The sequence below is a fragment of the Malus sylvestris genome, chromosome 2 (genome assembly GCF_916048215.2).
Source record: "Malus sylvestris chromosome 2, drMalSylv7.2, whole genome shotgun sequence".
Taxonomy (NCBI): domain Eukaryota; kingdom Viridiplantae; phylum Streptophyta; class Magnoliopsida; order Rosales; family Rosaceae; genus Malus; species Malus sylvestris.
In genome coordinates, this window is record NC_062261.1 from 29,780,051 (window position 1) to 29,802,019 (window position 21,969).

Below are 21,969 nucleotides of genomic sequence, written 5' to 3' on the forward strand. Positions count from 1 at the left end.
CAGACCCCCTAGCTCGGCGACTTGGGGGACTCCTACTACATGGTTTGTATCGCGCTTGACCAAGCCTGAAACTACAAGTAAGCTTCAAGTGAAATTGATACATTACCTTGTGCATCTCCACCAGTTAAAGATACCACCCCTGGATGGAGGAAGAGTACTTCCAGAGAAGATGCCACATCTACCTATGAGACAGATAAGGCAAGTCAAGACGACACCACACTCCGATACTTAGAAGTTTCGTGATTACGAGATCATTCTCCCACAATATTTCCTAATGTCATTTGTACTAAATCATTCACTTGTACTCACTAAATGAGAGCTTGAACCTATGTACTTGTGTAAACCCTTCACAATTAATGAGAACTCTTCTATTCCGTGGACGTAACCAATCTGGGTGAACCACGTACATCTTGTGTTTACTTTCCTATCTCTATCCATTTATATACTTATCCACACTAATGACCGGAGCAATCTAGCGAAGATCACAAAAAGCGATCGTTTTCGCTACCTAGGATCTATCTTGCAAGAGAACGGAGAATTAGATGGAGATCTCAACCATAGAATACGAGCTGGATGGAAAGAGTGCATCCGGCGTGTTGTGTGACCGTCGTAGGCCACTGAAGCTCAAGGGAAAATTTTATAGGACGGCAATAAGGCTAGCAATGTTGTATGGCACAGAATGTTGGGTGGTGAAGCATCAACACGTACACAAAATGGGTGTAGCGGAGATGAGGATGCTTCGTGGGATGTGTGGGCACACGAGAAAGGATAAGATTGGGAATGAGGATATCCGAGGTAAAGTAGGAGTAGCCGAAATTGTAGGAAAGATGAGAGAAAATCGGCTCCGGTGATTTTGAACATGTGCAAAGAAGGCCGACTGACGCTCCGGTTCGAAGATGTGACTACGGGACAGAGGTTCAGGGCCGAAGGGGTAGAGGAAGACCTAGGACAACTTTGGAAGAGACTCTAAGAAAAGACTTAGAGTACTTGGATCTAACGGAGGACATGACACAAAACCGAGCGCAATGGCGTTCTAGGATTCATATAGCCGACCCCACTTAGTGGGAAAAGGCTTTGTTGTTGTTGTTGTTGTTGTTGAAATTTCATGAGTTCAACTTTTAGGAAATAGATCATCTCGGGATCTCTTCCACTAAATCCACCCAATCAATGAATCCGGATCCTTGAAATTTGATCCAACGGCTAAAAAAAGGTGGCCTCTTTAAAAGTTATAATAACTTTAGCCGTTGGATCAAATTTCAAGGATCCGGATCCATTGATTAGGTGAATTTGGTGAAAGAGATCCGGAGATGATCCATTTCCCAACCTTTATACCCCAATCAACATCCTCATCCTTCAAGATGCCAAACAGAATATCAAAGTCGAAATTTCATTATTCTAGCTGCAAACCTACCACTCTTTTTCCCCCAAAAGACTTTAAAAGTTAATTAAAAGATTTTTCTTCTATTTTAAGTCTTGAGTCAATGAGTACCCTACTATTTCGAAAATGAAAATTTTGACACTGATTTTGCAGAAGTGCAGAAAATTATGAAATTGATCATGTAGAAGTGCAAGAAATTTTGAAACTGATCTTGCAGAAATGCATAAATGATGAAAATGATCATGTAGAATTGCATGAAATTATGAAACTGAACTTGCAGAAAAGCATAAATTTTAAAGCTGATCTTGCATAAGTGCAGACAATTTTGAAATTGATTTTGCAATAGTGTATGAATTGTGAAATTGATTTTGTGAAACTGCAGAAAACTTGAAACTCGTATTCCAGAAGTGCATGAATTGTGAAACTGATCTTGTAAAAGTGTAAAAAATTAGTTTTTATATACTTTGAAGTTTTTATAGATGATGTCAGTTTAATTTAGCTATAGTGGCCATGGCAGGAATTTTAAACTTTTGGTTCATTTGTTTTTGGACTGAGTTCGTTGGAGTTCAGACTTTGGTCTCTGTTTGAAATGATTCAAAACTAACGGAGTTATGTGAAATGTATTTTGTATTGAGCTGTTGCTGCTGCATTGCAGAGGTATTGCCCATAGATTTCATTTACGCAATAGTAGGCAAATGTAAATAGATAGTTTTTAATAAGTTCAGCTTCACGGAAGGTGCCTTTACAAAAAGGAACAACCAAAGACCAAATTATTTGCACAAGAACTGCTCGGAAAGGAAGCTTAAGTGCAGCTTCATCGAAGGTGCTCTTACAAAAACTATGAAAAACGTATATAATACCTACGAGGCTGAATTTTCCAATTGGTCTTAATTTTCTAGCTACAATTCTGGAGTTTCTAGGTAGCTATGAATCTGTAATAAAGTTGTCGACAAGGTCAATTCTCTCTTATCTTTATGTCTTTCTCAGTGGCAATACAAGTGACAAACAATGACTTGGACTTGCCTATGTTATTATTCTTTTGGTCATTGCCTAATTCCACCACCGAAAATAATTTTCTTTACAGGCAAACCGCGGGAAAAAACGTCATTCTCTCAGTTCTATAGTTATTTCTTCTTACCTGTCACTTGATATCTCTCACTAGTGTAAAAACTTTTCTCGTGTTTTTTTATCCCTTACATATAAATGGTTTGTAGTTACTAAGCATATTCACACATCTCTTTTTACTTTTCATATATTTTTCTAATTTTCGACTGTCTGATCGGATAAATTTAAGAAGATCAAATGATAGAAAATGACAAAGGGTCTGTGAGAAGTAAAAAGAGGTGTGTGGATAACACACATTTATTATTATTATTTTTTCACTAATTTTTGTGTACGTGATCACAGGACCACAGTAAGATTGTCAAACAGGCTGAAGAAAAATAGGCCAAATTGCAATTGACTACTTACTGGATCGGCTTCACGTACAATTCAGTCATCAATAATATTCATGTCATCATGTCAAGAGAGAAATTTGCGTTCTCTAACAGTACCTCTAAATCTATTTTTCATAGTATACCTAAAACAATTTTTTTCATTTTTCAAATTTACCCTAAAATTTTAATTCAATTTCAGAATTGGGAGGCACGGTTAAGTTCTCTCCTTTCAACATATGAACCACCACTTTAATGGTTGGACGATCTAGATCCACTGGATTCCTTTGGATGCACCAGAGATGAGTGATGCCACTTAAGAAGAAAATAAAATTATAGAAAAGAAAGTTATAAGAGCGTCTCCAAGAAAATTTGTAAAATGTCTTCAACTTGGCATGTTACAACTTCAAATTCAATTTGAAATTAGCATGCCACCTACTTAGGCACTCAATGTGGTAAATTTTTATGCACTTGTCGTATGTTGGTTGAAGTAGTGTTACATGACTAATATTATAACACTTTTTTATATCAATAATCTAAGAGATATTTTTTTGTTTTTACAACTCATTTAGGTGACTAATGTTATGACACTCTTTTAAATGACTTATGTGTAAGACAAAACACGACATAACTTGGTGAAACCATGAAACGACAAATTTGTTCGTGGATCCGAACTCATATTAGTGAAAACTGAAAAGCTGACTGTGCCAAGTGGCTCTATTATTTGCCTCGTACTAATCAGCAAAGACGGAACTGACTGATTTACTTTTCATTGGCATGCATACTTTATGGGGTCAATAATTATAGTTGTGCGCCTTGCAAGTCAATGGTAAGAGCCCACTTCACTTGGACATCTTTGTTTTGATGGGAAGACCTTGAATCGTTCAACTAATACAGACTTTGGAGCGAAACCTCATGCAAAGTTAGAGAAGAACTACTATCTAGACTTTGAAGAAAATTCAATGGTTCCCTTTTTTGTTTCTTCTTTTAATTACATACGATATTCTATGTTAATCTCAAGGTTCTAAAAAACGCTAGGTGCTAGTCGGGCGGCGGGCTAGCGGCTAGGCGGCCTAGGCGGATTTAGGTAAATTTTTTGTATATCTTGTAAATAAGTGCATATTGACACCTAAAAAAAAACTATACTTGTATGGATAATAAAATAATGATAAAATGCAAATTAGGTACACTATTTCCATAAGTATTGGATGAACTTGTAGTAAATCCATCATTTGCAAATTAGATACACCATTTCCATAAGTATACCACCATGAAACCAAAAAAGAAAAAAACACGCAATTAATAAAAAATAAAAAATAAAAAAAACCTCCTAGGACCGCCTAGGACTGCCTAGGGCCGCCTAGGACCGCCTAACCCGCCTAACCCGCCTAGCCGCCCAGCCCGCCTAGACTGCCTAGGCGCCGCCTAGGCCCAACTAGATTTTTCCTCCCGATTTGCCCAAAAACAACTCGGTTGCTAGGCGCCCAGCGCCTAGGCGGCCGCCTAGGCCCTTTTTTCGAACACTGGTTAATCTATATTAAAAAAAAAAAATTACACTCGAAATGCAGTGGGTTGAAGAAGAAAACTTTAATTATCAAAACAATCCAACACTTACCAATAGTTTCCTTTCTCGTAGTTTGTTCATTTCCTCATATTGATTAATGTGTAATCACCATTTTCTTGTTTAATTTTGGTTGAGGTATGCATTAAACTTTGAAACGTATTTCAACATTCTGGAAGAGATGTGACTAGACCAATCTCTCTAGTTGGTAATGTAACTCATCTTAAAGTGATTATTGTTCAAGGAAAAGTGAATTCTCACTAATAATTCATCATTACAATCTCACTACGTCGCGCAATTATCATTCTCAATATGCATAAGTAATGGAAAAAAAAAGAAAGAAAAATAATGTTACAAAACATATCAATTTGAATGGGAAATTGTGAACCTGGAAACTTTGAAGGATCATAAATAAGCAAGCATGTCAACAATATATCAGAATTTATAAATTGACACGTACCAATTTCTTTGTTTGAATTCATAAAAATAGAAATTTAGAATTCAGCACGGAAAAAGAAGTTGGAATTTGAGATCTCCAATCCCCCCAAGTTTAAGTTTCAAGTAAATATGTGTTATTTGTAAATTTCTATGAGTGAGAGTTTAAATTTTTTTTAAAAAAAAATTGTATTCAAATTCCCTTTTTCTTTTGGGTTAACCAAATGAAAAATTCACAAATTCTAAAAAATAAAATTTCATTTTAAAATTTCTTAATAATATTATATTTCCTCGTATAAACAAAATGTAACATTACCTTTACCTATAACTCCGTTTTTCATATTACCCCTAAAAAATATTTCATATTTCAATTTTGCCCTAAAATTTTAATTTAATTTCACAACTACCACCGGTTTGTTTTTTTTTTTTTTTTTTTTTTTGACAATGTCCTACGTGTGTCCCTAAAGTGTCAGTCAGTCAAAGTCAACGACACGCCATGTGGAGTGTTGGACAAGTGTCCAATAGTGTCTGAGAAGTTTCGTGTTTGTTTTTGTGTCTGATACGTCATACACGCTAGTGTATTGAAGTGTCGTGTGCAACTCACACATAACTAAAGCAGTATAGTACTTTCTTTGAAGTTGTTTTGCGCGTCTCTCATCTGTCGTTGTAGGAATCATTATCAATTAGGCTTTAGCTGTGTCATGCGTGGTTCAATTCACTTAGAAATTCTTCAGTTAACCCCAAAGACCACGACAGTCATGGAAGCCTAATATACCGGCACTACAGGCGGACTTCTATTCATTTGTGCAAGACCTGTAGAGGCACAAGAATTGGGAGGCATGGTTAAGTTCTCTCCTTGCAACATCTGAACCTCCACTTTAATGGATGAACGATCTAGATTCACTGGGTTCCATAGGATGCACCGGAGATGAGTGAGGCCACTCAAGAAGAATGTAAAATTATAAATAAAAAAATAGAGCATCTCCAAAATATGTAATATGTAAAATGCTACCCACTTAGGCATTCAACGTGGTAAATTTTTATCCACTTGTCTTATGTTGGTTTAAGTAGTCTTTGCTTTGATTTTTTTTTTTTGACAAGTGTTAATGAGTTATCTTGTTAAGTTGTTAGGACTTAGGAGGAGAGAATCGATGGAAATCAAACCTGTATTAGAGTGCATATACATCATTATTCTCCTCTAGTTATTTTAATAAGTAGAACACATTGGATCTTTATGCTAATTATAATTCAATGAAATCTTAATAGGTCAAATATAAAGATAGTAATTTGAATCTTAACTTGGTCACTTGATCTGATAAATATAATTCATCGAATCTTGATAATATAATACATGTTTACTATCATGCATAAAAAAAAAAAATCTTTGTAAATTACTAATTTTATTGATAAATTGATATCTTGCTATATTAATAGAATTTAGGTGTCCCAAGGTTCTTAATGTACGTTTTAGGCAATCACAACACAGAGAAAACTCAAAATTCTCAATTCTCGAGGCATAAAAAAGCACTTAACTGAACCAGCATCTTATTCGGTGTTCAAAGTTTGGTTGAGAAGTCAAATCTTGCACAAACATACAAAATCGCTACATAAATACGATCTCTTAGCAACCTCTAACAATGACACGAGTGTAATCATCATTTCTCTAGGCACTGAGAAAGAAATATTCGAAGGGGAATCATGTGATGATATAGTTGAACTATGTCTGATTTTAGCACCAATAATCTGAATGATATTCTTTTGTTTCTACATCACCCATTTACGCGACTAATGTTGTAACACTCTTTTAAGTGACTAATGTGTAAAGATATATAACTAGACGAAACAATAAATTTGCTTATGGAGTTCAATAATATCGTAGACAAAACAAGATATAGCTTAGATGAAACGACAAATTTGCTCGTGAGTCCAATGTAGAACTCATTTTAGTGAAAGGCTGACTGTGCCACATGCGCTTTGGCAAGTGGCTGAACTATTTGCCCTGTACTAGTCAGCAAATTCGAGTCTATTAGAAATTGAGTTATTTATTTGAAAAAAAAAAGAAATTGACTGAATTTTTTTTTATTGACATGCATATTTTATGGGTTCAATAATGATGGTTGTGCGCCTTGCAGGTCAATGGTAAGAGCCCACTTCACTTGGACATCTTTGTTTTGAGTGGAAGACCAACTTATAGACTTTGGAGCTAAACCTCTTTGCAAGCTAGAGAAGAACTACAATCTAGACTTTGAACAAAATTCAATGGTTTCCCCTTTTTTATTTTATTTTTTATTTATTTTTATTCTCTTTTAATGGTCAGCGATATTGTATGGTAATCTACTTTAGAAAAAGAGAAAAGTTTATACTCGAGGTGCATTGAGTTGAAAAAAAAAATCTTAATTACCAGAACAATCTAACACTTGTCAATAGTTTCCTTTCTACTAGTTTATTTATTTCCTCATATATATCAATGTGTAATCAACAATATCTTATTTGATTTGGTTGAGGTACTGATTAAACTTGAAACATATTTCAACATTTTGGAAGAGATGTGACTTGACCAATCTCTCTAGTTGGTAATGTAACTCATCCTAAAGTGATTATTGTTCAAGAAAAAGTGAATTCTCACTAATAATTTATCATTCCAATCTCACCAAGTCGTGGAATTATCGCTCTTAGTATCTAAAAGTACTGATAAAAAAAAAAGTTACAAAACATATCGATTTGAATGGGAAACTGAGAACCTAGAAACTTTGAAGGATCATAACTAAGCATGCATGACAACAATATGTCTATGGAAGCTAGTTAAGAATTGTGGTGTATAAATTTGAGGAAAGATTTTTGCATATAAGTTTTGTGGAAAAGTGATGCATATTGGCCAGCCATTGGTTTCAAGTGAAAAACCAAGCAATCCAACAAACCTCGAATGTACATACGTAGTCAGACAAACCCCTCGAGCTATCGAGCACACATGGTACTTAGGTACAATGGTTACACTTCTCATGAGTCCTAGTAACATACATAAGTGTGTGCGCACGTATCTATCTATATATCTATGTAGATATGTTACTCTAATTCAGCAATAGCTTCTAACTGAATGTTTAGATTTCTTGCAGGTGTAGTTGCATTTGTTCGTGCAGGACCTGTAGACGCAAAAGGATTGGGAGGCATGGCTAAGTTTTCTCCTCCTTCCAGCATCTGAACAACTTCTTTCATGGAAGGACGACCTGCTGGGTGCCACTGGATGCACCAGAGGCCTACAATTGCTAGTTTCTTTGGAGTTTCACCATCTCCTTCCTCCCCAAGATGGATTCGTAGGTCGTCTCCTTCTTCTAGAAGATTATAGATCCATTCTGGATAGTAAATTTCAGTTGGGATTGCTGAAGTTGAATCAATATTCTTCCTTCCCCCTACCATCTCAAGCAGCAGCATTCCAAAACTATAGACGTCCGACTTATAGGACACATTTCCAAAGTTCCTGGAGAACACTTCAGGTGCAATGTAGCCCATAGTCCCTCTAGCTGTAGTCATGGACACTATGCTTTGATCCTTAGAACACAACTTGGCCAAACCAAAATCAGAAATTTTTGGAGTGAAATTGTCGTCTAATAAAATATTATGAGGCTTGATGTCGAAATGGAGGATTCGTTGCTCACATTCCTGATGAAGATAATAAATTCCCTTGGCTACAGCAAGAGCAATATCTTGCAACTTGTCCCAACCAAGGAAACGATTGTTATTGTCTGCCGATGAAATGAAATCGTGCAGTGAACCATTGGCGAAGAACTCATAAACGAGAGCTCTGTTAAACCCATCAGCACAGAAACCAACCAAACGAACCACGTTGACATGGTGGATACTTCCCATCAGTCCAACTTCCTTTATGAAATCTTCCCCATTTCCGTTGGAACTATTGAGAACTTTTACAGCAACGAAGCATTCAGAAGAAAGTTTTCCTTTGAAAACCGTTCCATAGGCTCCTTGGCCTAACTTGTCCTGGAATTGGTTTGTGATCCTCTTAATATCTGCATAGGAATACCTGCTTGGTTTGTGAGCTTTGTAATCTTCTAAAAACGTTTCAATCTTCAATTGACTCTCCTTTTCTTTTCGATTAGACCTATAGACACGATAGGCTGCAACGACCAGTAGTAACACAACAAATGATCCCAGGGTTGTACCTACGGCTGCAAATTTCCTTGTTACACCTGAAAAAAGCATTGACAAATTTAGTAATAGTGATGACCTACTGCTCGGACAAATTTAGTAATAGAAGAAAACAAATTACTCTTTGCCTAGCCATTTGAAATTCATATCAAATGCGTTGCATCTAGTTGTTTGAAATATGTTCAGTGGGATGCTTACTAGATAAGTAAGCAGCAAGTGCAATAATATAGCAGAATATATGTAAAATAAAACCAAGATTGAAAATATAGGCAGACTTACTAGGTTTGCTCAAGCGAACACATTGAATTTCAGTGTTGGTGTGGTTGTACTTGATTCTGCACTTGTTGCCCTCTGCCTCACACTCTGTACAATTTGGTTTCTTCCATTTCAAATTAGGACCCTCACTACCATAAAAGTAGGCATCTGGAATCGACAAAACATCGTACATCTTTGTACACGACTCTAGGTCCGGATAGTCCATAGTTTCGCTGGAAGATTCAATGGCATAAACTGAGTAGCCAGGGCCACTAATGCAGGGGACTTTAGCACCGTTTAACTCTCTTTCAGCAGGGCAGTGGAATAAGGTAGCGTTGGAAGGCATGGATTCTTGGAGGTAGAATTGAGAGGCTGGCAATGAGATGTTGATGTTATCAACTTCTAAAGGCTTTAACAGCAGGCAATTACGCGGTTGATAGACTTGGACTTCCTGATGCTTGTAATCTATGCGTTTCACCAAGAATTTCACCACTACCACTCGGTGCTCCTGTCCGTAGTCACCCTCATTCGCATGGCAATCAGATGTCGGACTACAGGGATGTCCACGGCGATACAGAATATGGATGGCCTCGCCATGATCCCCGCATTGGGATTTTTCACAAGCATAGGCATTCTGGGTTGCTCCGAGCAACGTTAACAAAGTCATTGAGAACATGCGCACCCAAGAGAGATTGAGCTGTAGCCGCTGCATTTCTGAGGTTATTTTTTTCCAAGCAGAAGAACAAATATATGTTAATAACTTTGTAGAGAACTTGACCATAAAAATGCAATTGATCTACGGGTTTACCCCAAAGACCACGTCACGGAAGCTTAGAAAGTATTTACTGTTTTGGTCAATACTTAATTCCACAGCGGAAAGAGAGAGTCATTCGTCTTTACCTGCCACTTTCAATCTCATACATGTGTAAAATCTTTTCTTGTGCTTATATAAATTATTTGTATGGTTACGCACTTTTTGTGTCAAACCTCGCTGATATTTTTCTCCATGGGAATGAGTGGAAGGCCCTCCTCCTCCTCCTCCTCCTCCTCCTTGTCTATGCGGTTTTTAATTGCAGCTTTTATTGTTTTTAGCTTATCCCCTCAAACCATTTGTAACGCCGCCGGGCAAAAGTGTACCCCTTCTTCCTGCGGTCATATCCGCAATATAAGCTACCCGTTTCGACTAAAGGGTGATCCGCGCCACTGCGGCAACTCAGGATACACTCTGTCTTGTGAGAACAACAAAACCATACTAAACATACCTTTATCTGGCGATTACTACGTACAGGCAATCAACTACCATAACCAAACAATCCGAGTTGTCGATCCGGGCCTTGACAAGAGCAATTGCTCCTCCCTTCCTCTTCATTCTTCCGCTCTTTCTTCTAGGTATTACCAAATTCCAGCTAATGTTTATTACCAAATTCCGACGACACGTGTGAATGGTACAATACATTTAACATTTTTGAAGTGTCCGCGTCCAATGAATTCATCTCTTTACGTGGACGCTGCTCCATGTTTTCCTGTTGAATCTGCTTCTAATTCATCTTCGTCGATGTCGTCATCCCAACCAAAAGCGTATGGCTATGTCAAGATTGGATATTTAGAGGTAGGGCAGATGAAGGACGGTTGCAGCATAGAGCGAACGACTTATGCCTACTTGTTCGACGGCTACAACGCTTCTTATAAATCCATACACAATTCTCTGGTGTATGGATTTGAGCTTGAATATAATACCCCTGATCCCATTTTCTGCGAAGGCCAATGGAACATGAATAACGAGTGTTATCGGCACAGCGTTCCAGGTGAGGAGGAATAAATCTCAATTGTCTTTTTTACTTCATCATCATCTCTTGTAGGAAATTCATTTCTATAAAATAAATAAAATTAAAATAAAAAATGCACGGCTATGGTTATCCTTTGTCTCTCTTTGGCTATCTCCAATATAAGAGCTAAATGGATAGGTTTGCAAAAAATTACTTTTAAATGAAAATATTAATATATCCATACAGCGTTCCAGGTGAGTAGGGAATAAATCTCAATTTTCTTTTTTACTTCATTATCATCTTTTGTAGGAAATTCATTTCTATAAAATAAATAAAATTAAAATTAAAATTGCAGGGCCATGGTCATCCTTTGTAAAAAATTATTTTTAAATAAAAATGTCAGACCAAATTCATATATCATCTTCAATTGAAGAGGCTCCTTAATAATTTATTATTTTTGAACTTATACTTTAAATTTATTGATTAATTTAAGTAAACGACTTGTTTTTTAAATTTAGTAATTGAATTTGAATCAATTATTACAACTAAAGAGTTGGGCACCAAAAAAGCTAAGAAGAGGGCTACATTTGGCCAGTTTGTCATTTTTTAGCTTGTGGACCATTGGAGATGGCCAAATATATTAGACAAAGAAATAACAAGCTTGAGCAAGTGACTATTTACCACAGTAATGTAAATATGTTGTGCTCTTACATGATGACATAGGGTTCGAATCATGTCAATGACATATATAACCCTTAACTTACTAATGTAAAAAAAATAAAAAAATAAAGTTTGAAATTTTAATTTAAAATCAACTGGTGTGGGCCAAGTATTTTACATTTTTCCCTCTTTGCCATCGCAGGTTTTTTTCAATTTCTATGGACGCTGATTCAAAGTAAGAGATCTATCCATGGGAGCTTATATGACATTTAATTTATCCTCTATTTCGAGAGTTCTTATATTCCTTTTGAATTGATTTGACCCTTTGGCTTACACCCCTTCATCAAGAGGTGCTACTTCCTAGAGAACGTGTCTTTTCAATTTGAATAGATATCCAAATATTCAGAACATGTTGTGTAGTCTAAAAGCATCTCTGAAGAGAGGTCAAATCCAAAATATCAAACTATTTAAAAAAAATATTTAAATATTTGATGAATTTTTATATAAAATTGTTGTGGTTATGTTAAATGATTAAAAATGATATAATATTAATGTCAAATTATTTTTGTGGTACATGTGGTGATATGTCATTTTTTATGTGACCCTTGCGGTGAAAAAGCTATTAATTAAGGACAAGGATTGTCTGCCCTCCTAGTTGTGATGCCCTTCTATGCCCTCCTATTTTGTGCGGTCACGGTTAAGCGACGTCAATATTTTATATTTTAATTATTTTTTGTCTTATTATCTCATTAAAAAATTAATATAAAATATTGACGTGGCTTAACCGTGACCGCACAAAATAGGAGGGCATGGAAGGGCACCACAACTAGAAGGGCAGACAATCCAAGTCCATTAATTAAACTCCCGTGATGAGCCCTATTAACAATTGAGGTCCAAATCTAAAGTTCTGTTAGTCTTCTATTAGATAAAAGCATGTGACTATCATATGTTGATCGGTCAAAATTAAGTTTATTTATTTTGAAAAATAAAAAAACAAAACATGATTGAATTAAAATAAAATTACAAATAAAAAAAATGTAAAGATAAAAAAATCCAGTAGTTAAACACTAAATTATACTAATTTCAGTAAACCCTAAATTATACTAAATGTTCATAGAATAAGATGTAATTTTGATTGAAATAATGAATTTGATGCTTCATATGATAGTACGTGGGTTTATTTAACAGAAGACAAACGAAAATTTGGATTTGGATCTCAATTGCTAATAAAGCCTACCACAAGGCTTTAGTTAAAAACTTTTTCAACACGAGAGTCACATTGAAAGTGGTGTGTCACAACAGGATCACAAAAAAATTTGGACTAATATTAAATTATTTATTTATTTATTTTATTTATTTATAATCTCTCCCGCTTTCACTCTCTTTCCTCTTCCTCATTTTCTCCGCCGCTATTCCTCCCTCATCTCAACTTCACTGGATCTTCGAGAGCAACACCGTCGTCAGTGGTGGCATGGCCACCGTCAACATCTCCACCCACACCTTCGAGGCCGGCGCCTCCATTCTCCACCCCAGGAACTTGCACGCTTTTGAACTACACCAAGCTCCTCAACTTCGCCGTCAAAAGCCCCTCCTCCTCCTCTTCTGCGCTTCAAATCAAAGCTTCCCTTTGCTGATAAGATTGTTTTGCTTTCCAATTCACTCTTCATGCTCTTCAGATACGGCTTCTCCCTTGTCAGGATGGACAAGGTTGTTGAGGTATAAAACTAAATCAATAAAAGGTTTGTTTATTGGGTTTTAACTTAGGGTTTTGTTGTTGAATTTGGTAAATTTCTTTGTGGTGCAGATAAGATTGTTTGGCATCTTATTAATTTCTTGGGTGTTAATTTGGTGAAGTCCTTGCCTATGAGAATCATCAATCCTGCTCATGAAGAAATCATGGTCCTTTTCTCACCCTAAGCATTTCTGTCAATTAAATTAATTTCTGGGTTGTTTTCTAAATTTAATTACTGTTTAATCATCGCATTTGATCGTGTGTAGGATCTAGAAGGAGGAGAGGGATAATCGGTGGTGCAGTGGTGGTGGTCGGTGTTGAGCGGGAGTGGGAGTGGGAGGGACGGCGGCGGTCCTAGGGGTCTGATGCGGGGAGTAGGAAAGAGATCCTTCCAGTTTGTTACAGGGACAATGACTCATTTTGTAAAACTAACGAGGGTGTAGGAAAGTTTCATTATACATGCACTGTTGCTCTGCATGTTTTGGAAAAGGGCTAGATTTTCAAAGCTATGTTTTGCTGCTTGAGCTTTTAGTCTTTTTTTCTCCCTCAATTTAAAAAAGCAGGTTTTAGAGTGTTTACCAAACACTAAAAAGACCCCAACTTTTATACCTGCATTTTTTTTTTAAATTTCAGCTGTACCAAACTGGTACTAAGAGCCACAGACTTTCTTTAATTACACTATATTTTTGTTACACCTTACAAGAGTGGTATTTAATCAATCACATAAACATGTACCTAACAAATAATATAGGGCATCCTCTATGGATATGAAAAACTGCAACAAATTTCAATGTTAATCCAGGTGTGCGTAGGAGCGATATGTTTGTAACTACCTCCAGGGTATATGTATGATGGCTCATCAGAAATTTTTGAATGATGGCTTATCAGAAATTGGAAACCAAAATAGCTCCCATAATTGATTAGGGGCTATGTCTATGATGGCTTAACAGAAATTTTTATCTATACTAATGCTTTGCACTTCGAAAACTAGCTAGTTATTTTTCTTTGATTTTGTTAATATATCTTGTTGTATTTCTTGGGTATTTAATGTTCTTCACAATATTCACTTTACAAAGTCCAAGCTTTAGTCAAGTTTGATTTACTCTTCGTTCTGTTCTAAACGCAGATCTTCTATGGCTCGTACTCTCTTGTTTCGGTAAGAGCTTTGCTGATATATATGATATCCAATATTGAGCATAATATTGAGCATATACTTTGATGCAAGGCAACAAGTCAATTTCTTTTCTCATGATGTTTTTTGTGATTTACTCCAATGTTCAGGACTATTTGTCGGGGCAAAATTTCTATTTGGGGCACCATTCGTGACTGCATTTTTGATCTATACATGGAAAAGAAGACATTTGTCAATGTACAACTCCATAGAAGAATTTTTGCATGGTGAAAAGAATTTAGTGCCAATAAGGTATTCATACTCGAACATCAAGAAGATGTCTAACAAATTTAAAGAAAAACTTGGTGAAGGAGGGTATGGATCAGTATTCAAAGCAAGGTTACGGAGTGGACGTTTTGGGGCAATTAAGATGTTGGATAAGCCCAAAGGCGATGGACAAGATTTCATCAGCGAGGTAAATACTATTGGGAGGATTCACCATGTTAATGTGGTTCAGCTTGTTGGTTATTGTGTTGAGGGATCGAAGCATGCTTTGGTATATGATTTCATGCTCAACGGATCTCTTGATAAATACATTTATTGCAAAGATGGAAGTATCCCATTAAGTTGCAAGACAACGTACGAGATTTCTCTTGGAGTGGCTTGAGGGATCAAATATCTACATGAAGATTGTCACATGCAAATATTACATTTTGACATCAAGCCTCACAACATTCTTCTTGATGAGAATTTCATACCGAAGATTTCTGACTTTGGGCTTGCAAAATTGTACGCGGTGGATAATAGTATTGTGTCTCTAACAGCAGCAAGGGGTACAATGGGATACATGGCTCCTGAGCTATTCTACAAGAATATTGGCGGTGTTTCATTTAAAGCGGATGTTTATAGTTTTGGAATGTTGTTGATGGAAATGGCAAGCCGAAGGAAGAATTTGAATGCATTGGCAGAGCATTCAAGCCAACTTTACTTCCCTTCATGGGTTTACAATCAATATAATGAAGGAAAGGACTTCGAGGTGGGAGAAGTTGTAGAGGAGGAGAAACTATTAACAAAAAAAATGATTATAACCGCCTTGTGGTGTATTCAATTGAAGCCAAGCGATCGACCTTCAATGAAGGAAGTCCTACAGATGCTCGAAGGAGATGTTGAATTACTTCGAATGCCTCCGGAGCCTCTTCTGTATCCACAAGAGATTCCCGTAAGTGCTCCTAATGATAATCCGATTCCAACATATTCCAAGGTGGAGTTAACATCTTCTTTGACGGGTAGGTGAAGACACGCAACTAGCATGGACTCTGTCAGTTTGAATCTCAATGCAATGTTTCTGGTTTTGTAGTAGTACTGTTCGCATGTACATTGAACGTTAATACCCCCATTGAGTGATGTTAAATATGATGTTTAGTACAACATATTTTCATGATTCCAGGGATAAATAACATATTTCATGAAGACAATATTTTCTAATTTTTGTTCCCAGAAATTACATAGCTCCTAGGCCTAACTTGTCTATGAGCTGATTTGTGTTTGAGAGCCTTGTAATCATCCAAAAATCTTTCAATTTTTAATCAATTCACTCTCTTTTTCTTTTATATCGGAGCAATATACTTGATATGCTGCAACAAGTAGTAATACAACTAATGATTCCAGGGATGAACCTGCATATTAAACCTGGAGTAAATATTTCCAGGGTCTTAAACATTGATTAAGACACCCGAATCAGGAATTTATTTTCCTGGTCTTTGAGTTTTTAGGATAAATCACTTTTATTTTCACGTACAAATCTTTCCGTTGCACAAAAACATTCACTAGAGAACAAGGATCTAGAGTTGGGCCTTAATCCCCACACTCGAATTCTTTGCAGGTATTTTGGGTTTCTCCATGCACTTTGGAAATGACGAGTAAGATTAAGTCAAAGGAAGAAATGAGAGTTTTCTGCACTTTTGAGGTCATACTAATGCTCATGGATTTGGTTTTGAGATGAACAAACTATCAGTATCTGGATGGATATGCATATGCCCAATCCAATATCAATATGTACGAGAAAATTAGGCAAGTTGGTCAAGGCACCGGCACCCTAAGGTTTTGGTTCAATAAAACTGAGGTGTAAATTTTAAACACATGACATTATTTTATAGGTCAGGGCATCGTCACCTTGTCACTGCACCCATTCAATATAAGTTGCTTGCTGCTCCACTATGTCTACCCACAAGTGATCATACAAGTGGCGTCATTAGCTGGAGAGACTATGAAACCGGTGTTTAGTCCATATGGCGTCACTGTCAAATAATATCTCACCATGTGTTCAGAAAGTACTCTAACCATCCAATGGGTGACTGACATGTGGTGAATGTTGTGTGAGAAAATCTCTCCATTAGCCGAGAGGTTTATGGAAAAGAGAAAATTGCATAAATAGTACTTAGACATTTTCACCTTTGTGCATCTAGCGTCCAAACTAATAAAATTACTTTTGACTACCCATACATTTCGACAATACTAGAAATTACTAACCCGCTCGTTGTTGCGGGATAAAGAATTGTAAGAAAGATATAAAAGATTGCTCACTGTGATAGAAGGTTAATAATATTTACATTGAAATCTGTTTGTACCATACTTGACCAATCCCGAAACTACCGAGCACCGGTCAACGTTATACCGTCAAGGACCCAAAAGAGTTTCCCTCCAACCAGGAGGCCAATAATAACACGACACTGCAGACATTAGAAGCCAATCATAGCGCAACACGTGTCAACATCAGAAGCCAATCACAACATGACACGTGTCAATGTCAAAACAAAGATATAAACTCTCTTCTATAAAAAGAGATCATTCTCCCACAATATTTTCTAATGTCATTTGTACTAAATCATTCACTAATACTCACTAAAGGAGAGCTTGAACCTATGTACTTGTGTAAACCCTTCACAATTAATGAGAACTCCTCTACTCTGTAGACATAGCCAATCTGAGTGAACCACCTACATCTTGTGTTTACTTTCATGTCTCTATCCATTTACATACTTATCCACACTAATAACAGGAACAATCTAGCGAAGGTCACAGACTTAATATTTTATGTTGTACCAAAACCCTCACTGATTTTGTGCATCAACAAAAACATTAGAAAGATGTTCATGTACCAAAAGATTAAATCGATAAAGCCAACGTACAAAAAATCGTAGCTCAATGGAATACAACCTTTCAGCAAAGAATTGACTAAACCAAAAACCAAACACATGAAAATCAAACTTTGAGACCCAATTCTCTTCCCAAGCTTCAAAATCGAATTCAATCAACTGAACTACACTGACGAATCAATAATATCAAAATCAGCTAGGATCAACTCAAACAACCCAACACCCCCACATCAACACACACAACTAATACAGAACCTATTTGACCTCATAAAAATCAAATATGCACAGGAATAGAACGTAGAACATTTTCCAAAGTATAAAATCCAAACGAAATTTCTGAACTCTCCTTGAGCATTTTCAAACACTTCCTTGCAAATTGAATTGGCAACACACTGTTGATGCTGTTAATGTTGATATGTAGCTGTTTATCCAAGGAACACATAAAATCAAAACAAATCGAAACACGGTTATTTAGCAAGAGTCGATAATCTCATTTTTGCCTCAAGAGAGGCAAAATTGAAATATACAACTAACCAAAAATAAATTTTAAAGAAATATCTCCCAAAATATGTGGAGTTACCTGATTAAGTGGGTTCTTTGGTGTTCCATACTCAGTAGCTAGAAAACCAAAAACATGTTATGCATTGCAGAGAAGGTTAATGGGATAAACGTCAAGTTCATCAATATATTTGCATGATAGAAGCTGCTGGAATAAATTCAATCATATTCATTACCCAATCTGGAAAATTTAAAATGTAAACATACAAAAGATATACATACATATTATATTTCTGTCTTTGGTAAGTGCTTTGCAGACAATCACACATTTTTTCTCTTATTTCGGAAGTACTGTCTGCAATTTTGTTAAAATAAATAAAATAATATAATATTAGAACAATGCCCTTAAACCATGAACATTTAATGTGGAGAAATTGGAAGTTGAAATAAGTGGAATACGACATAGGACAGTGATAGAACCCTAACTCTGCATCTTGACTTCTATGTATCAGTACAAGTAGTTTTCTATTACAATTAACAACAATTACAACAACAACCCTTCCGTTTACAATCCTTCCTAATATAGTAGCTAGTTAGCTTCCTCCGTAAGCTTACTACTAACAACCTTATCCTTGTTAACCACACATATCTGTCCTAGTCAGCACTAATACAATGCTTACTTATCAACCAATTCAGTTATCCCACAGGATCCTATCAATACCCCCCCTCAAAACAAGGCTTGTATACAAGACTTTTTAAAAAAAAAAAAAAACAGAAAAATCGCCAAAGACAATGTATTAAAGCTGAACAACTCCTGGAAAACGCAGCTTTAAGTCTGAATAAGTCTCCCATGTAGCTTCCTCTGGAGTATGATTCTGCCAATGTACCAACACTTCCGTAACTGCAGTGTTACCCTTCTTCACCATCCTTCTGTCCAAGATAGCCACAGGAACATCTTGTAAAATACCATCATCAGTTAACACAGGTAGTTGAAGCGTAGGTTGAATAGCAGCCCCCATATGTTTCTTAAGACAAGAAACATGGAACACTGGATGAAGCTTAGAGTTGGCGGGAAGTTTCAACCGATAAGCAACAGAACCCACGCATGCTAACACTTCAAAAGGACCATAAAACCGAGGCTGCAACTTGTGAAATGGGTGAGAAGCCAAGGACAGATGCTGATAAGGTACCAACCTCAGATAGACTAAGTCACCGACCTCAAAAACCCGTTCAGTTCGATGCTTATTAGCCTGTACTGTCATTCGAGTTTGTGCAGCTGCTAAATTGGTCTTCAAGAGAGATAAAATGCGGTTTCTTTCCAACAAACCTCGATCCACCATTTCCAACTTAGTAGTACCAGCTTCATACACTGGAATCTCAGGCGGAGGCTGACCATACACCACTTTATAAGGGCAGAGTTTAGTAGCAGAGTGATAGGCTGTATTAAAGCTCCACTCTGCCCACGGTAGCCAAAAGGTCCATTTTTTGGGCTGAAGACTACAAAAACACCGCAAGTAAGTTTCCAAACACCGGTTGACCACCTCCGTTTGGCCATCAGTTTGAGGGTGATAACCGGAGCTGAAACACAGGGAGGATCCTTGCAATGAAAAAAATGCTTTCCAAAACTTGCTCATAAAAACCGGATCTCTATCACAGATAATAGACGCAGGCATGCCGTGAAGCTTAAAAATATGCTCCACAAATAAAGAGGCCACCGAAGGTGCAGTATAAGGATGAGATAGAGGTAAAAAATGGGCATACTTGGATAAGCGATCCACAACTACCCAAATGACAGTTTTTCCTCGACATGGAGGTAGATCAATGATAAAATCCATGGATATGTCAGTCCAGACCCGTGAAGGAACAGGTAAGGGTTGCAGTAAACCTGCAGGAGCTAATGTTTCGTACTTGTTTTGTTGGCATATCTGACAGTTGGCAACCCTGTCTTTAATGTCTTTTTTCATGCCAACCCAATAAAAAGACCGAGAAAGCCTCTTATATGTCTTCAAAAAACCAGCATGACCACCAACAGGACTGCTGTGATGTTCGTCGAAGACTTGCTGGCGCCAGGAACTCGTAGGGCTCAAAACAATTCACCCTTTGTATCATAGAAACCCGTTCTCAACAGAAAACTTCAAGGAATGCAGTGGTGCAGAGTCTGAAGGATGTAGGATTTCCTGCATCTTGTCCAGTATCCAAGCATCTTGTTCAGTGTGTCGTCTCAAATCATCTAACCAACTGAGATACGGATATGAAATCGCAGCCAATTCCATACTAGAATGTGAAGAAACATCATCAATAGAAATTCTAGAAAGTGCATCTGCTTCCTGATTATCACAGCCTTTCTTATATTGAATCTCGTAATCAAAACCAAGCAATTTAGACGCCCATTTTTGCTGAAATGGAGTATTGGCCCTATTCTGCAGGAAGTATTTCAAACTATGATGATCCGTTTTGATGATGAAGTGTCTCCCGACCAAGTATGACTGCCATTTTTTAATGGCATGTATGATAGCCATCATTTCCCGTTCATAAGCAGACAAGTGTTGGTTCCGTACACTGAGTGCCTTACTAGTAAAGGCAATAGGTTTGCCACCTTGCTGGAGGACAACTCCAATTCCAAAGCCGGATGCATCACTTTCGATAACGAAAGGTTGGGAAAAATCAGGGAGGGCTAAAACTTGTGGAGACAACATAGCCTGCTTCAATTCATTGAATGCTGCCGTGGCGGAATCCGACCACTTGAAATTGTCTTTCTTGGTGAGTACTGTGAGAGGACTAATAATCTTGCCGAACCCAGGAATAAATTTCCTGTAGTAGCCCGTCAATCCAAGAAATCCTCTCAATGCTTTAACAGAGGTGGGAAGAGGCCACTGAGCAATAGCCTCCAACTTAGAAGGATCAGCTGCAACCCCGTCCTGAAACACTATATGGCCGAGATATTCCACTTGGGTTTGACCAAAGGCACACTTCGTTTTCTTGACAAACAAGGTATGGCTGTGCAAAAGTTGAAAGACCACTCGCAGATGCTCCAAATGAGACTCCCAAGACTTGCTATACACCAATATGTCATCAAAAAATACGAGTATGAATTTCCGCAAATAAGGTCTGAAAATTTCATTCATAAGACACTGGAATGTGGCCGGAGCATTGGTTAATCCAAAGGGCATAACCAAAAACTCATAATGCCCATCATGAGTTCGGAATGCAGTCTTCTCAATATCACCTGGATGCATTCGAATTTGATGGTAGCCAGAGCGCAAGTCTAGCTTAGAGAAAAACTGGGCTCCATACAACTCATCCAGCAACTCATCAATTAACGGAATGGGAAATTTGTCCTTAATAGTGATGAGATTAAGGCCTCTATAATCCATACACATTCTCCAAGTGTCATCCTTTTTCCTTACTAAAATAACTGGAGAAGAATAAGGACTATTACTGACCCTGATAAAACCAGCATCTAATAATTCGCGGACACACTTTTCAATCTCTGTTTTCTGTAAAGGACCATATCTGTAAGGTCTCATACTAGGTGGTTTACTACCTTCTATCAAAGGAATTCTGTGGTCATGTGATCTGTGAGGAGGCAAACAAGTAGGAGCACGGAAAACTACCTCATGAGCTTGCAGAAGTTGGTCCAACTGATGAGATTGAACAGCGGACAGTACAGTCTTGCGTTCCACCCTGTCCTCTTGTTGAATTTGAAAGAGAATTGCACCCACCGTAGATTCTTGGTGGAGCAACTTTTCCATGTGAAGGATAGACACATCCTGAATATGTTCACTCGGCGCCTCTGGACTTGAAAGACAGAAAGTGGTATTGCC

The 21,969-nt window shown here is 37.2% G+C and overlaps 3 protein-coding genes and 3 pseudogenes across 3 annotated transcripts in view; 4 read left to right on the forward strand and 2 right to left on the reverse strand.

Moving 5' to 3' along the window:
- LOC126585284 (rust resistance kinase Lr10-like) overlaps nucleotides 1-9,974 on the reverse strand; it is a 139,382-nt pseudogene extending 129,408 nt beyond the window's left edge.
- LOC126585224 (LEAF RUST 10 DISEASE-RESISTANCE LOCUS RECEPTOR-LIKE PROTEIN KINASE-like 2.1) overlaps nucleotides 1-15,963 on the forward strand; it is a 142,409-nt gene extending 126,446 nt beyond the window's left edge. The window contains exon 6 of the mRNA XM_050249645.1: nucleotides 15,808-15,963. The gene's annotated coding sequence lies outside the window, so the exon portion shown is untranslated. The remainder of the gene's footprint in view (nucleotides 1-15,807) is intronic.
- The window catches only part of LOC126585330 (rust resistance kinase Lr10-like), a 58,026-nt pseudogene continuing 43,652 nt past the window's right edge, over nucleotides 7,596-21,969 (reverse strand).
- On the forward strand, nucleotides 10,193-12,065 carry LOC126585366 (uncharacterized). Its single transcript, XM_050249772.1, has 2 exons — nucleotides 10,193-11,028; nucleotides 11,852-12,065. The coding sequence occupies exons 1-2, from the start codon at nucleotides 10,230-10,232 to the stop codon at nucleotides 11,920-11,922; spliced, it is 870 nt and encodes a 289-aa protein (XP_050105729.1). The 5' UTR covers nucleotides 10,193-10,229; the 3' UTR covers nucleotides 11,923-12,065.
- The window catches only part of LOC126585426 (rust resistance kinase Lr10-like), a 55,689-nt gene continuing 48,119 nt past the window's right edge, over nucleotides 14,400-21,969 (forward strand). Inside the window, exon 1 of the mRNA XM_050249858.1 lies at nucleotides 14,400-14,537. The gene's annotated coding sequence lies outside the window, so the exon portion shown is untranslated. The remainder of the gene's footprint in view (nucleotides 14,538-21,969) is intronic.
- The window catches only part of LOC126585341 (rust resistance kinase Lr10-like), a 64,411-nt pseudogene continuing 56,975 nt past the window's right edge, over nucleotides 14,534-21,969 (forward strand).